The 14792-nt window shown below is 49.2% G+C and overlaps 1 protein-coding gene across 1 annotated transcript in view; it reads left to right on the forward strand.

Moving 5' to 3' along the window:
* TAB1 (TGF-beta activated kinase 1 (MAP3K7) binding protein 1) overlaps positions 1-14792 on the forward strand; it is a 72445-nt gene that overhangs the window by 43940 nt on the left and 13713 nt on the right. The window contains exon 7 of the mRNA XM_068252112.1: positions 7668-7779. Coding sequence (XP_068108213.1) covers positions 7668-7779 — 112 coding nt within the window. The remainder of the gene's footprint in view (positions 1-7667; positions 7780-14792) is intronic.

Raw genomic sequence — 14792 nt, forward strand, 5'->3', positions numbered from 1 at the left:
CCATTTAATAGACTGTAGCCTCTGCAGCTTTTCATGCTAGGGCTTCTGTAAGCAGCATGGGTGAAAAACTGAATTCTACGCAGTTATGCTGGGTTCTTTTTTCACATTTTTCTTTATCAGTTTCAGACTGAGCTGTTATTGAAATCTCAGGTTTTTTTTCCACAGAGGTTATGATCCGTCATAGTAGCTGAGAATGTTTAGAGGTACTGCCTCTGTCTGTGAAGCATGAGGTCATGCTTTTGACTCCTAGGTCAGAAAGAAATAAAAATATTGTTTTAACAGATTATTTTAGAGAAGTTACTTTAAAAGGCACTGTTGTGACACATACTAGAATACAGTAAATTATTCAGGATACCTACGTTTATGTTAATAATCCTGAGTTCAGCATCAGAAACCATAATTTTATCTATATATTGCTGTATTTTAGCCCCGCCTTCCCACTGATGCTTACAGTAGGCTTTTCAGCTATGCGGAATTCTCCTCCCAGAGCATTCTGGGAGACCAGGTTGCATTTTTTTTTTACTGGCTTCAGAACTCTCACTAAACAAACATTCTACAGAGCTGCACCTGACAGTACTAAAGATGTCGCCACCTGTAATACATTTCAGAAAGTAAATCGGGGTGAGGAAAGAGTTTACAATGGGAAATTGCTGACTAAATAATATTGTAATACGAATATTGTAAAAAACACAAAAAAACCCACATTTTAACTACAGTTCCTCTTTAAAAGGAACCTAAACCCAAGGAAATCAAGAGTTTCACTTACCTGGGGCTTCTACCAGCCCCGAAGCCGTCCTGTTCTGCGCCGGTCCTCCACGATCCTACGGTCCCCCCGCCACCACTTAGTCCCGATTCTGCCAGTCCACTGCACCTGCGCGACCCTGACCGCGCGCATCCTCTTACATGTTCACACCGGCAAGAGCGTCCTGCATAGGCACAGTAAGAGAAAACCTCTCGCTGAAGTGAGTGTGTACGAGAATGTGTGCTGCCGCGCAGGTGCAGCAAACCGCCGACTGATCAGTTGGCAGAATCAAAACTAAGTGGCAGCAGATGGAAGGGAGGATCGTTGAAGACCGGCGTGGGCACAGGACGGCTTCTGGGGCTGGTAGAAGCCCCAGGTAAGTGAAACCTTTTTATTTCTTCGGGTTTTGGTTCCCTTTAAGTGTACTTAAAAAGAAATCTTGACTTTCCCGAAGTGATATTATCTGGTGTTTGGTGCGCTTATAATGTGCCCGATCTGCCGCTCTGGTTGTGTGTCATCTATTGTTCCCCTGCCTTGGAGTCGCCCTGACCCAGCGTCACACTAAAGAACGTTCAGCTCAGAGAACCTGAAATATTGATGCGTATTCATCTCATGACTGATGGTTCTGTGATGGAAGTTGCCATCGGTACTTTTTATAAAGTAGTTTTGAATCAGGATGATACCATTTATTGGCTGACTTAAAAGGATAAGAGTAACCTGTTCCCCAGCTAAATTGGCACACGGTGAAGGTGGCGTCGCTAAGCCAAATCCTGACCGATAGCGGGAATAGTCTGTGGTGTATGGGCAGGCAACTTGATCTCTCTCTCTCTCTCTCCCCCTCCCTCCCCCTCTGATCAGATTTGATCAGAGACAGATCTGAGTCATGGTCGATCTGCCCATACATCACCTATTGTATGGACACCTTTAGACTTCCACTGCCGGTTACCTATAAGCAGTAGGGGGCCGGCCCTCTGGCCGCTACAAGTTTGCATGTATAGCAGGGGAGAGATGGCAGCGCATCCTAAATCCAGGCCTGAGTGACTACCAATAGAGGCATGCAGAGCACCCTAGAGGCAACATACACACCTTGTATTCCTGAGTGACTACCAAGAGGCGTGCAGTGCCACCCCTAGAGGCAACATACACGCCTTGTTTTCAAAACAGATGCTAATTATGCACTAGATCCCTAAGCTCTGAATAAAAACTGAATGCAAACATAACAAATGGGAGCAGCTAGCCATAAGGGAAACTTACATTTTTTAGACAGCAGAGAGGTGGCAGCGCTTCCCAAGACAGGCTGCATTGAATGACTAACATTAGAGGTGTGCAGAGCTAGTTAGCATCTGTTTTGAATAAAAGGTGTGCATTTGCCTCTAGGGGGCTCTGCATGCCTCTTGGTAGTCACTCAGGAATACAAGGTGTGCATGTTGCCTCTAGGGGGCACTGCACGCCTCTGTTGTAAGTCACTCAGTTGCCTCTAGGGGGCACTGCAAACCTCTTGGTAGTCACTCAGGAATACAAGGTTTGTATGTTGCCTCTAGGGGGCACTGCACGCCTCTGTTGGAAGTCACTCAGGAATACAAGTTGTGTATGTTGCCTCTAGGGGGCACTGCACGCCTCTGTTGGAAGTCACTCAGGAATACAAGTTGTGTATGTTGCCTCTAGGGGGCACTGCACGCCTCTGTTGGTAGTCACTCAGGAATACAAGGTGTGTATGTTGCCTCTAGGGGGCTCTGCACGCCTCTGTTGGAAGTCACTCAGGAATACAAGGTGTGTATGTTGCCTCTAGGGGGATCTGCACGCCTCTGTTGGAAGTCACTCAGGAATACAAGGTGTGTATGTTGCCTCTAGGGGGCACTGCACGCCTCTGTTGGAAGTCACTCAGGAATACAAGGTGTGTATGTTGCCTCTAGGGAGCTCTGCACGCCTCTGTTGGAAGTCACTCAGGAATAAAAGGTGTGTATGTTGCCTCTAGGGGGCACTGCACGCCTCTGTTGGAAGTCACTCAGGAATACATGGTGTGTATGTTGCCTCTAGGGGGCTCTGCACGCCTCTGTTGGAAGTCACTCAGGAATACAAGGTGTGTATGTTGCCTCTAGGGAGCTCTGCACGCCTCTGTTGGAAGTCACTCAGGAATACAATGTGTGTATTTTGCCTCTAGGGGGCACTGCACGCCTCTGTTGGAAGTCACTCAGGAATACATGGTGTGTATGTTGCCTCTAGGGGGCTCTGCACACCTCTGTTGGAAGTCACTCAGGAATACAAGGTGTGTATGTTGCCTCTAGGGGGCACTGCACGCCTCTGTTGGAAGTCACTCCGGAATACAAGGTGTGTATGTTGCCTCTAGGGGGCACTGCACGCCTCTGTTGGAAGTCACTCAGGAATACAAGGTGTGTATGTTGCCTCTAGGGGGCACTGCACACCTTGGTTGGAAGTCACTCAGGAATACAAGGTGTGTATGTTGCCTCTAGGGGGCTCTGCACGCCTCTGTTGGTAGCCACTCAGGAATACAAGGTGTGTATGTTGCCTCTAGGGGGCACTGCACACCTCTGTTGGAAGTCACTCAGGAATACAAGGTGTGTAGGTTGCCTCTAGGGGGCTCTGCACGCCTCTGTTGGTAGCCACTCAGGAATACAAGGTGTGTATGTTGCCTCTAGGGGGCACTGCACACCTCTGTTGGAAGTCACTCCGGAATACAAGGTGTGTATGTTGCCTCTAGCGGGCACTGCACACCTCTGTTGGAAGTCACTCAGGAATACATGGTGTATATGGTGCCTCTATGGGGCTCTGCACGCCTCTGGCAGTCACTCAGATGCGGCCTGGTTTTATAATTGCGCTGCCATCTCTCCCCTTTAAAAAATAATTTGTAAACCATTTTATGGCCAGCTACTCCCAGCTCCACACTATGCTTGTTGGGTAATTAGAGGTTAGGGTCCCTTCCAGAAGGATGCCTGCCCTCATTGCGGTGGAAGGGTCCAGTACAGAATGCTTTGCATGCAAACTGTTTGTGAAAGCTAATATCCTCCGTTTGTGTTAATTGGCTGCATCTGTTTTGAATGCAAGTGGTGTACCCTGCCTATAATTAGGCTCTGCACACTTATGCTGCTAGTCATTCAGATGCAGCCTGTTTTGGGAGGTGCTGCCACCTCTCCCTGCTGTGTAAACTTTGCATGGATGAAAATCCCATGCAGATACGCCAGATTTCATATCCACATCTCCATATCCGTTTCACGCTGAGCTATCCCCTCTGAATTTGGTTTGCTTACAGTGTGTTGCGGATCGTTCAGAACAGCAGCTTATTTTAGAGAAGTGATTTGTTTACTAGCAGCTCTCAAGAGGGAGTATTAAAGTGACCCACCAGACTAAGAATCTACTCCGCAGGACTGAAAAGGCCTGGTGTTTTACAGCATCAGAACTTTGTTTTTCTTACCTAAGCCCCATTTTTAGCTGCACAGAAGAAAACTACCCGGGCATTTTTCCTCTGATGCTGTGCAAAGCATGATGGGATTTCTGATGTTGTTGTTCTTGTTTTGTTGTTGTGGCGCAATTTTTTTTTTTTTAAATGTTGAATTTGAGATTTGAAGCCTAGTGAGCACAGCTGGGAGGGGGGATCAGCACACAGGACAGTTGGAACTGTGTCTCATGCTCCCTGTCACCTCCTTTCAACCAAAAAGATGGCTGCCCCATGACAAAGATGGCAGCCCCCATGACAAAGATGGCAGCCCCCATTAAATCACATACCTTTACCTGTTCTTTTAAAGCAGTAGGATTAGTCATGCTATGCCAGGGAAAAAAATACACCTCTATCTATCTATCTATCTATCTATCTATCTATCTATATATATATATATATATATATATATATATATATATATATATAGTAGTTAAATACTTGATCTACTTGCATAACACATATATTGTACTGTCCACGTTTTGATTTCAGTGAATTTTGTATAGTAGATGAAGATAATTCTGTTCCTGGTGGGAACCATGTCTTTTGCGTACAGTTTGAGGCTAAATCCTGATGTCATTTCTGGTCTTAACTTTTTTTTCTTTTCTTCTCCAATCGCTGAGTCACCTCAGCCTTGCTTGTAAACACGAGCAGAGGATGTGTTTCAGCTAGGCAGGGAAATAAAGGAAAGAGGAGGGATATATTATAGATAAAAAGAACCCCCAGCATGCAACTGTTTGGCACTGACTATTAAAGGGCCAGTGCTCCTAAGGTATATGATAACTCCAAACCATAACCGCAGAAAAAGTTTTGAATGCAGGATTAGCATCTTTGTCACTTAATACACTCAGATCAGTTGCTGTTGAAATTTGATTTTTATGGTGACAATCCCACTTTAAAACAGGGTGGGTAAGAGATGATATTACCTATCTATTTTAAGTAACATAACTAATGTAACTGAATGGCAGTATGTTTGTTTAGGCTGACGTTCCCCCTATAACTTTGGCAAAGTGACATTACTGGACGTTCTGTGCATTCATTGTGTGCCCAGCCCGGAGCTCTGCTATGTGGCAGCTATTGTTTCCCAGCCTGGAGGTCACCCTGACCCAGCGTCATGCCAAGCAAAGTGCTGAGAGATGGCGAAGGGTGGAGGTTTATTCATAGGGTCAATTCTATCCTTATGGGGTACACATTGCTTTGCATCTAGTGATGTATGGGCAGATTATTATTATTTAGTATTTATATAGCGCCAACATCTTCCGCAGCGCTGTACAGAGTACATTGTCTTGTCACTAACTGTCCCTCAAAGGGGCTCACAATCTAATCCCTACCATATACAGACATATGACTATGTATCATGTAGTGCATGTTTCATAGTTTGTGGCCAATATAAGGGGAAGCTAATTAACTAATCTGTTTTTTTTTTGGGGGGGGAGGAAACCAGAGTGCCCCGGGGAAACCCACACAGATACAGGGAGCACATACAGACTCCGAGCAGATAGAACCCTGGCTGGGATTCGAACCGGGGACCCAGCACTGCAAGGCCAGAGAGCTGGACCATGAGACAGATCTCTCTCTGATCATATGATCTGATCTGTGTGCTGCTCATACACCACAAACCGATTACCGATTGATTTTAGGATGAAATCTATCCGGAATCAGCTTAGCGACTCCCACTGCCTGCCTGGCCGCTCCCCCTTGTAAAATGTCCCCGCCCCCACCTTGGTGCCTAAGCAGTGTAAATTCTCAGCTGTACCACTGGTGTGACTCCTGGGCCCGTATGCAGTTAGCTTTTTCACCTAAGTTATCTCCGAGGAGATAACTTTCATCTTCCCTTTAAACTAAATTTTCAGCATTTTACAATTTAACAAGTACCCAAAAGTAGGTGAAAAAGTTCTATTAAATATATATTGCATATTTTCTTGCTTGTTAGTGGCTTAAAAGGCATTTTATGACAAGTTATGAAAATATCACCCAGGAGAAAAAGTGAATTGCATATGACCTCTGGTGTCTTCCGCCATCACCCCCTTGTCTGCCGTTACCATGAGCACCACCACGTGGCCCGTGCATGAAGTCACCTACAAATGCCCGGTGGCACACCGGGGTGATGGCGCAGGACTCCCGGAGTCACGCCAGCGGGACTGGAGAGAATTTACTCTGCCCGTGGGCACCGGGGGGGACATTGTACACTTGCTGGGGACAGCGGCTGGAGGTCCGTCACGTACGATGGTCATTGTGATACTGAATGCCATTACTGCCACTCACCCAATCTACCACGTCTGATCTGGATTTTCCAGCATGCTTGATAGATACATTCGACCGATTTCAGCCAGAAATTTATTGCATCATCGATTTGGGCATGCTGGAGTCGGAGCAATTTTGGGTACCCGGAGTCGGAGCTGGAGTCGGTGATTTTATAAACTGAGGAGTCGGATGATTTTTGTACAAAATCCACAGCCCTGGTCAGTATTAGACTGAGTCGGAGTCAGTCGGTGATTTCATAAACTGAGGAGTCTGAGTCGGAATATTTGTGTACCGACTCCACAGTCCTGGTTGCCAGGCTGGGGAGTCAGTACGAAAATCATCTCAGACTCCTCAGTTTACGAATCCTCTGACTCCTCTAATTTGCATATAACAATCTTGGTGATTGGAAGTATGTAACATAAAAGGCATCTCATCACTGCCAAGGCTTAGGAATTTTAAAGCTATATTGAGATGGCATCTGCTTTTGGGAACAAAAAGCTCCTGGCCAGGAAGCTGACACTCTACTCTTGTCACCCATCCTAGCCTGTCATTGTAGACATGAATGCTCCAGTATGTTGTCTGTATAATAAGATTCACCGGAGCCCCATATCTGCCGAGTTCCAGCGTGTAGCTCTGCCACCTTGCAGAAAAAGGCCTCTACCTTTTCTATATCTGATATAAAAAATGCCAGGGCCATTTTCTGCAAGGGAGCAGATCTATGCACCGGAACACTCACCCTTTCCCTAGGCCCGCTCTCTGAGATGGTCAGGAGACTATTTAATTGGCTCCTGACCCCATGATCACTATGAGTCAATCTCATTGGCTCACATTGATCACAGGGTCACGCGCCAGTGAAATCGGTCGTCATAGCGACAGCAGAGCGAGGGGCCTGTTGCAGTGGGTGGTGGATCTGTGTGGCGAGTTGTCAGTAGGAGCCATTTTTTGGTACCAGCAGTCTCTGGTCTTAAGGGACTAGAGGCTGCTGATATGCAAGTGGTTAAGATCTCAGGTTTTCATCGATGCACAGCTTGTATCCTATCTAGTCCAGCCTGATGTATTGTCATACTGCTTTTTATGTCCTATTTCTGTACTTTTATGCTGCTTGTGAAAACTTTTGCTTCTTTCTCTTTAGTTTAATAAAACTTACCATCTCGTTGATCGTCTTTGGTGGACTTTGGGTTAAAATCGGTTTCTGTTGCTAATGGACCCTTTTATGGCTCATTTCTATAGGTTTGGATACAGCCAAGATAAAGCAGGCCGGTACGATGCTGGGCCAGTCCAGCACCCGCAGGATCGGGGATTACAAAGTGAAATACAACTACAATGACATGGAGTTACTAAGGTGAGAGACACCATTCTTCTATAGGGAGGTCTTGTATGGCCACTAGGGGTCTCATGTATTGAAATAAAAAAATGTTGAGCTGCTATATAGAAACAGACAGACTCCAGTTCTCTCTCGGGGTCTGGTTCAATTAGAACCATCGCTAATTTTAGGTCTGCAGATATTCGGACGCATTATTGGGTTATTGATACAGTGCCATGGAAAAATATCTAGTATATGATTGGCGGGAACCACATGGTGTGCACAGCAAGACATTAGCTCCTCCCAGTAGTCACTGACCCCCTTCCCTGTCTGGCTGTACAGCTATATAGTAGGCTGTCTGTCTACCTCAACACCAATGGTCACTGTCACAGATGGGGCTATGATGCTATCCTCCATGTCACACTGTGTACATCGGCACCAGTTAGCAAAAGGAGCAGCGGGCGGCTGTGATTGGCCGGTCTGGTGCCAGCACCCCCACCTGATTAATCACGTTGCAAAGCTCCCCCCGATTGGCCATGGTGATCTCTCACCGGTGTTGGGATTTTACCGTAGCATGCCTCACCTGCTTATGATGTCATGGGGAAGGGGGCAGGTGACACTGGTTGATTAAGGATGGGTATTCAGGGATGTGTGGATGAGGAGGGTAGTGTGTGTGTGTGTGACAGGGAGGTGGGCGGGGGAGAGAGGAGAGCAGGCAGGCGCCAGGTGGCCAAAACTGTTTGTCCAAACTCCGCCCCCTAGATTTTGCAGCCTGAATCCCATGATTCAGGTGGCTTTATGGTAGGACCGCCCCTGCCTGGATGTCAAGTCTGCACGGGCCACTGCTCAGGATAGCCATGTTGACGGGCTCATTGGTCCTGGCAATAAAAGCCTTTTAGAATAAGTAGCTAAAGGAACTTAGGCCTAGAGATGTGGCGAACGGTTCCCGAACTGTTCGCCCGGCGAAAATCTCTGTAAGTTTTACTACTTCCGGGTCGCTCTGACCCGGATTAGTACGCCTGCGCTGCCCGGTGGAGCGCGTCCTCGATCGCGCTCCTGTTGCCGGGCACTTTCTGCGCATGTGCGTGACGTCATGAACGACGTCACGCTCATGCGCAGAGAGTGCCCGGCAACAGGAGCGCAATCTAGGACGCGCTCCACCGGGCAGCGCAGGCGTACTAATCCGGATCAGAGCGACCCGGAAGTAGTAAACCCTACAGAGATTTTCGCCGGGCGAACAGTTCGCCACATCTCTACTTAGGCCAGAGGCAAATTTTTAATCATAGTTTAAAAAAAGAAAATAATGGAAATAATATCCATCAAAACCAATAAAAAAAGAAAAACACAGAGAGCCCAATATAGTGTAGTATGTATTGGATCTGATGTATAGTGTAAGTAAGTAAATTGATACTCACAAACCAGGGTTACCCGATAGGCAACCACTGTAGATGCAGGTGGGAAGATTAGACCTGTCCTCACTCAGGATTAAGAAGTCGCTCTCTGTAGATCGGAAAGAAGGGGGTATATCACCCCTCCACCAGGGGTGGACACAGGTATCGCAGGAATTGAACAGAGTCACCAACAGGATAAAATATGCTAAAAACTTTAACTTACCTCCTCAAAGCAGACATGAAACTGTCAATTTTTAAAGGTTTAGATTGATTAATATATCCCCCCTCCCCCCCCCAAAAAAAACCGGTTGCAACGCATTTCGTAGGTGTGGTCCCGCTTCATCAGGCAATAGGGGATGGAGCATACAGCAACAAGTGTCTATGACTCAACAGAGGCACAATTTTAGAGTTTTTGTATATTTTATCCTGTTGGCGCCTCTGTTCAATTCATGCACTATCAAAACCAATGTTGTCGTTAATTGAACAGAAGGCAATAAGTGATGGGAGTTGCCGAATAATCAGCAATGTGTAATGCTGAAGCTGCTTGTTTTTCTGCAACGTGCAAATAAAGTTTTTTGCAGAGGCATCACAAGCATTGCATAAGTCGCTGAATCGGCCTGTATGATGTTTGCACCATGGAGGGTGATAGTTTACTTCCACGGGGGTGTACTGGAATGGAATCCGGCTCCGGGTTTTACAGCAAAACAATAGTTTGCCTTCTTAAAACAGAAGGTACTTGTGATTATTCAGGAGTGAGCTTTTGAGATGTCCCACAATGCATCACTGCTGAATATGCAAATCCTCCTTTGTTGTCCCTGTAAGCTAGCCACACCTCCAAAACAGCTGGTTTGCAATTATGTGTTAATTGTACAGAGCAACAATAATCCAACATGCATACAGACTGTTTCGGATTGTTTGATCCTCATCAGTGCATGGCATGGATTAATGTGGCTCTATGGGGTAGGACTTAAAACACCCAGAGTTATAGATTACCCAGCAGGCTCATGGTGAAGCAGAACTGGGAGTGTGTAATGGGCTATAAAAGACCAAAAAGCCCTCTTACTAAAATGTTATGCAAAACAAAAGTTTGCCGCCTTAAAGAGGAACTGAAGAGAGAGATATATGGAGGCTGCCATGTTTATTTCCTTTTAAGCAATACCAGTTGCCTGGCAGCCCTGCTTATCCTCTGCCTCTAATACTATTAGCCATAGCCCCTGAACAAGCATGCAGCAGATCAGGTGTTTCAGACTTTAAAGTCAGATCTGACAAGACTAGCTGCATGCTTGTTTCTGGTGTTATTCAGATACTACTGCAGAGAAATAGACCAGCAGGGCTGCCAGGCAACTGGTATTGATTAAAGGGAAACAAATATGGCAGCCTCCGTATACCTCTTACTTCAGTTCCCCTTTAAAACAGATTGCGGACTGTTGCCTGTTCTTTATCTTCCGTTTTCCCCCTCATTTGATAGCTGCAGGAGGCCGTTGTGTAATGACTCTGCACATGTATAAATATTTAGCATTTCTGCGGTTTGTTTTGGTGCTGTAATCCTCTCAGGTTAAACTGGCACTTGTGTTTACGATAAAAAGCGTAACATAACACAAAACCAAAACACAATTGCGGCATTTGGCTGGAATCGCCTGAAACACGTTTGATTTAAAGATCTTGTCAGACCGGCTTCAAAGAATCCCGTTTTCCGATCGGACTCCGCAAACCGTGCACTGTTATTAAATTCCTTCTTTCATCTCGTTTCTTATCGTGGTTGTTTCACTTCTGATGTGTAAATTTGCTCTGGCCATAGCTTTGCGGTATTTCTAGTCTGCCAGCAAGTGGCAGCGTGCCAGTAAGAGTAGGAATGCTTACGGGTAGATGTCTGGCTTTATATACGTGTGTGTGTATATATATTGCGGTGTTCTGCTTCTTATCGTGTGTCAGAATGGTAGGATTTATCTTAGGTGTGCCAGGAAGCGGATAAGAATGCAATAGCACAGAACGTTTCACAATAGATCATTCAGCGAAGATTGTTTTCTCTTGAAGTAAACCTGAACTCTTTCACAGGACAGAAGGAAAGCACAGAGAAATGTGCCCTGTATTTATTTAGAGAGCTTAGCCTGTCAAATTACAAGTCGTAATTTAATCTCTCCTCTGTGTCAGCTGACTGCCATGGCAGATGAGCTTATTTGAAAGCACAGGATGTTAAAGGTAACCATACACTGGTCGATTTGCCATCAGATTCGACCAACTGATAGATTCCGCTCTGATCGATTGTGAATCGATTTCAGCCTGAAACCGATTCACCATCTGCTGAGCTGCCGCTGTCCCCCCCCTCCTGCATACATTACCTGAAGCCTGGTCCCGGGCATCTTCTCCACATCCCGCCATCCGCGTTTCACTTTCTGTCACTCCAGTGACAGCGAAAGTTCAAATAGAGCGCCCTCTATTTGTACATCCGCTGTCACTGCAGTGACACAGGAAGTTATACACTGATGCCACTGGATGCCCTGATGCGGAGAAGATGCCAGCCGGGAGGTGATGTGGAGAAGATGCCAGCCGGGAGGTGATGTGGAGAAGATGCCAGCCGGGAGGTGATGCGGAGAAGATGCCAGCCGGGAGGTGATGCGGAGAAGATGCCAGCCGGGAGGTGATGCGGAGAAGATGCCAGCCGGGAGGTGATGCGGAGAAGATGCCAGCCGGGAGGTGATGCGGAGAAGATGCCAGCCGGGAGGTGATGCGGAGAGGATGCCAGCCGGGAGGTGATGCGGAGAGGATGCCAGCCGGGAGGTGATGCGGAGAGGATGCCAGCCGGGAGGTGATGCGGAGAGGATGCCAGCCGGGAGGTGATGCGGAGAGGATGCCAGCCGGGAGGTGATGCGGAGAAGATGCCAGCCGGGAGGTGATGCGGAGAGGATGCCAGCCGGGAGGTGATGCGGAGAAGATGCCAGCCGGGAGGTGATGCGGAGAGGATGCCAGCCGGGAGGTGATGCGGAGAAGATGCCAGCCGGGAGGTGATGCGGAGAAGATGCCAGCCGGGAGGTGATGCGGAGAAGATGCCAGCCGGGAGGTGATGCGGAGAAGATACCAGCCGGGAGGTGATGCGGAGAAGATGCCAGCCGGGAGGTGATGTGGAGAAGATGCCAGCCGGGAGGTGATGCGGAGAAGATACCAGCCGGGAGGTGATGCGGAGAGGATGCCAGCCGGGAGGTGATGCGGAGAAGATGCCAGCCGGGAGGTGATGCGGAGAAGATGCCAGCCGGGAGGTGATGCGGAGAAGATACCAGCCGGGAGGTGATGCGGAGAAGATGCCAGCCGGGAGGTGATGCGGAGAAGATGCCAGCCGGGAGGTGATGCGGAGAAGATGCCAGCCGGGAGGTGATGCGGAGAAGATGCCAGCCGGGAGGTGATGCGGAGAAGATGCCAGCCGGGAGGTGATGCGGAGAAGATGCCAGCCGGGAGGTGATGTGGAGAAGATGCCAGCCGGGAGGTGATGCGGAGAAGATACCAGCCGGGAGGTGATGCGGAGAAGATGCCAGCCGGGAGGTGATGCGGAGAAGATACCAGCCGGGAGGTGATGCGGAGAAGACGCCAGCCGGGAGGTGATGCGGAGAAGACGCCAGCCGGGAGGTGATGCGGAGAAGACGCCAGCCGGGAGGTGATGCGGAGAAGATGCCAGCCGGGAGGTGATGCGGAGAAGATGCCAGCCGGGAGGTGATGCGGAGAAGATGCCAGCCGGGAGGTGATGCGGAGAAGATGCCAGCCGGGAGGTGATGCGGAGAAGATGCCAGCCGGGAGGTGATGCGGAGAGGATGCCAGCCGGGAGGTGATGCGGAGAAGATGCCAGCCGGGAGGTGATGCGGAGAAGATGCCAGCCGGGAGGTGATGCGGAGAAGATGCCAGCCGGGAGGTGATGAGAAGATGCCAGCCGGGAGGTGATGCGGAGAAGATGCCAGCCGGGAGGTGATGCGGAGAAGATGCCAGCCGGGAGGTGATGCGGAGAAGATGCCAGCCGGGAGGTGATGCGGAGAAGATGCCAGCCGGGAGGTGATGCGGAGAAGATGCCAGCCGGGAGGTGATGCGGAGAAGATGCCAGCCGGGAGGTGATGCGGAGAAGATGCCAGCCGGGAGGTGATGCGGAGAGGATGCCAGCCGGGAGGTGATGCGGAGAATATGCCGGGAGGTGATGCGGAGAAGATGCCAGCCGGGAGGTGATGCGGAGAAGATGCCAGCCGGGAGGTGATGCGGAGAAGATGCCAGCCGGGAGGTGATGCGGAGAGGATGCCAGCCGGGAGGTGATGCGGAGAAGATGCCAGCCGGGAGGTGATGCGGAGAAGATGCCAGCCGGGAGGTGATGCGGAGAAGATGCCAGCCGGGAGGTGATGCGGAGAAGATGCCAGCCGGGAGGTGATGCGGAGAAGATGCCAGCCGGGAGGTGATGCGGAGAGGATGCCAGCCGGGAGGTGATGCGGAGAAGATGCCAGCCGGGAGGTGATGCGGAGAGGATGCCAGCCGGGAGGTGATGCGGAGAAGACGCCAGCCGGGAGGTGATGCGGAGAAGACGCCAGCCGGGAGGTGATGCGGAGAAGACGCCAGCCGGGAGGTGATGCGGAGAAGACGCCAGCCGGGAGGTGATGCGGAGAAGACGCCAGCCGGGAGGTGATGCGGAGAAGATGCCAGCCGGGAGGTGATGCGGAGAAGATGCCAGCCGGGAGGTGATGCGGAGAGGATGCCAGCCGGGAGGTGATGCGGAGAAGATGCCAGCCGGGAGGTGATGCGGAGAAGATGCCGAGAGCCAGCTTCAGGTAATGTATACCTGCGTCGATCGTACGCCGCTAGCGACGCGCTCCCTACCCGCGGGAGATCGGCGGTAATTTCCCGCACGGAGCGATCGACGGGACCGATCTATTTCGGGATGAAATCGATCGAAGTTTAGCGTGAACGATTTGACAGCGGATTCAATCCCAGTGATCGAATCTGCTGTCGATCGGCGGGTAATCGGCCTAGTGTATGGCCAGCTTAACGCTATTTGCTTCCTTGAAAGCAGGAAGTCGACACTGCAGATTTATTGCAGGATTTGTATCGGCTGTAACAAAGAAATGTTTTTCTTTAAAGGACATTATGCTGATGCTTATCTTTTAGAGCAGAGGAGAAGTTCTGAGTTCAGGTCCGTTTCAATGGACTCGCGAGGGCAGAAAATAAATGCAGTTTTATTTACCTGGAGCTTCTTCCGTCCCCTAGAAGTAATTTGGGTCCCTCAGCGCAGCTCTAGTCCTCTCCCGGGTCCCACTACCAGGATCGCTGACACCCGATGGGACGGCCCCTTCTGCGCGGGCGCATGCGATCCCACTTCATCAGGAGCATACTGCGCTTCCACAGTAGTCTTTGCTGACTCATTACACTCCTGATTGCGTGGGGACCACCTAGAGGCCTGGAGCTGCACTGAAGGACCCACTTAAAGAGGAACTCCAGCCTAAACAAACATACTGACATTAAGTTACATTAGTTATGTTAATTAAAATAGATAGGTAATATAATCTCTTACCCACCTTGTTTTAAAAGAACAGGTAAATGTTTGATTTCATGAGGGCAGCCATCTTTTTGGTTGAAAGGAGGTGACAGGGAGCATGAGACACAGTTCCAACTGTCCTGTGTCCTGAGCACCTCTCCCAG

Source organism: Hyperolius riggenbachi, chromosome 9 (assembly GCF_040937935.1).
Source record: "Hyperolius riggenbachi isolate aHypRig1 chromosome 9, aHypRig1.pri, whole genome shotgun sequence".
In the NCBI taxonomy this organism is placed as follows: Eukaryota; Metazoa; Chordata; class Amphibia; order Anura; family Hyperoliidae; genus Hyperolius; species Hyperolius riggenbachi.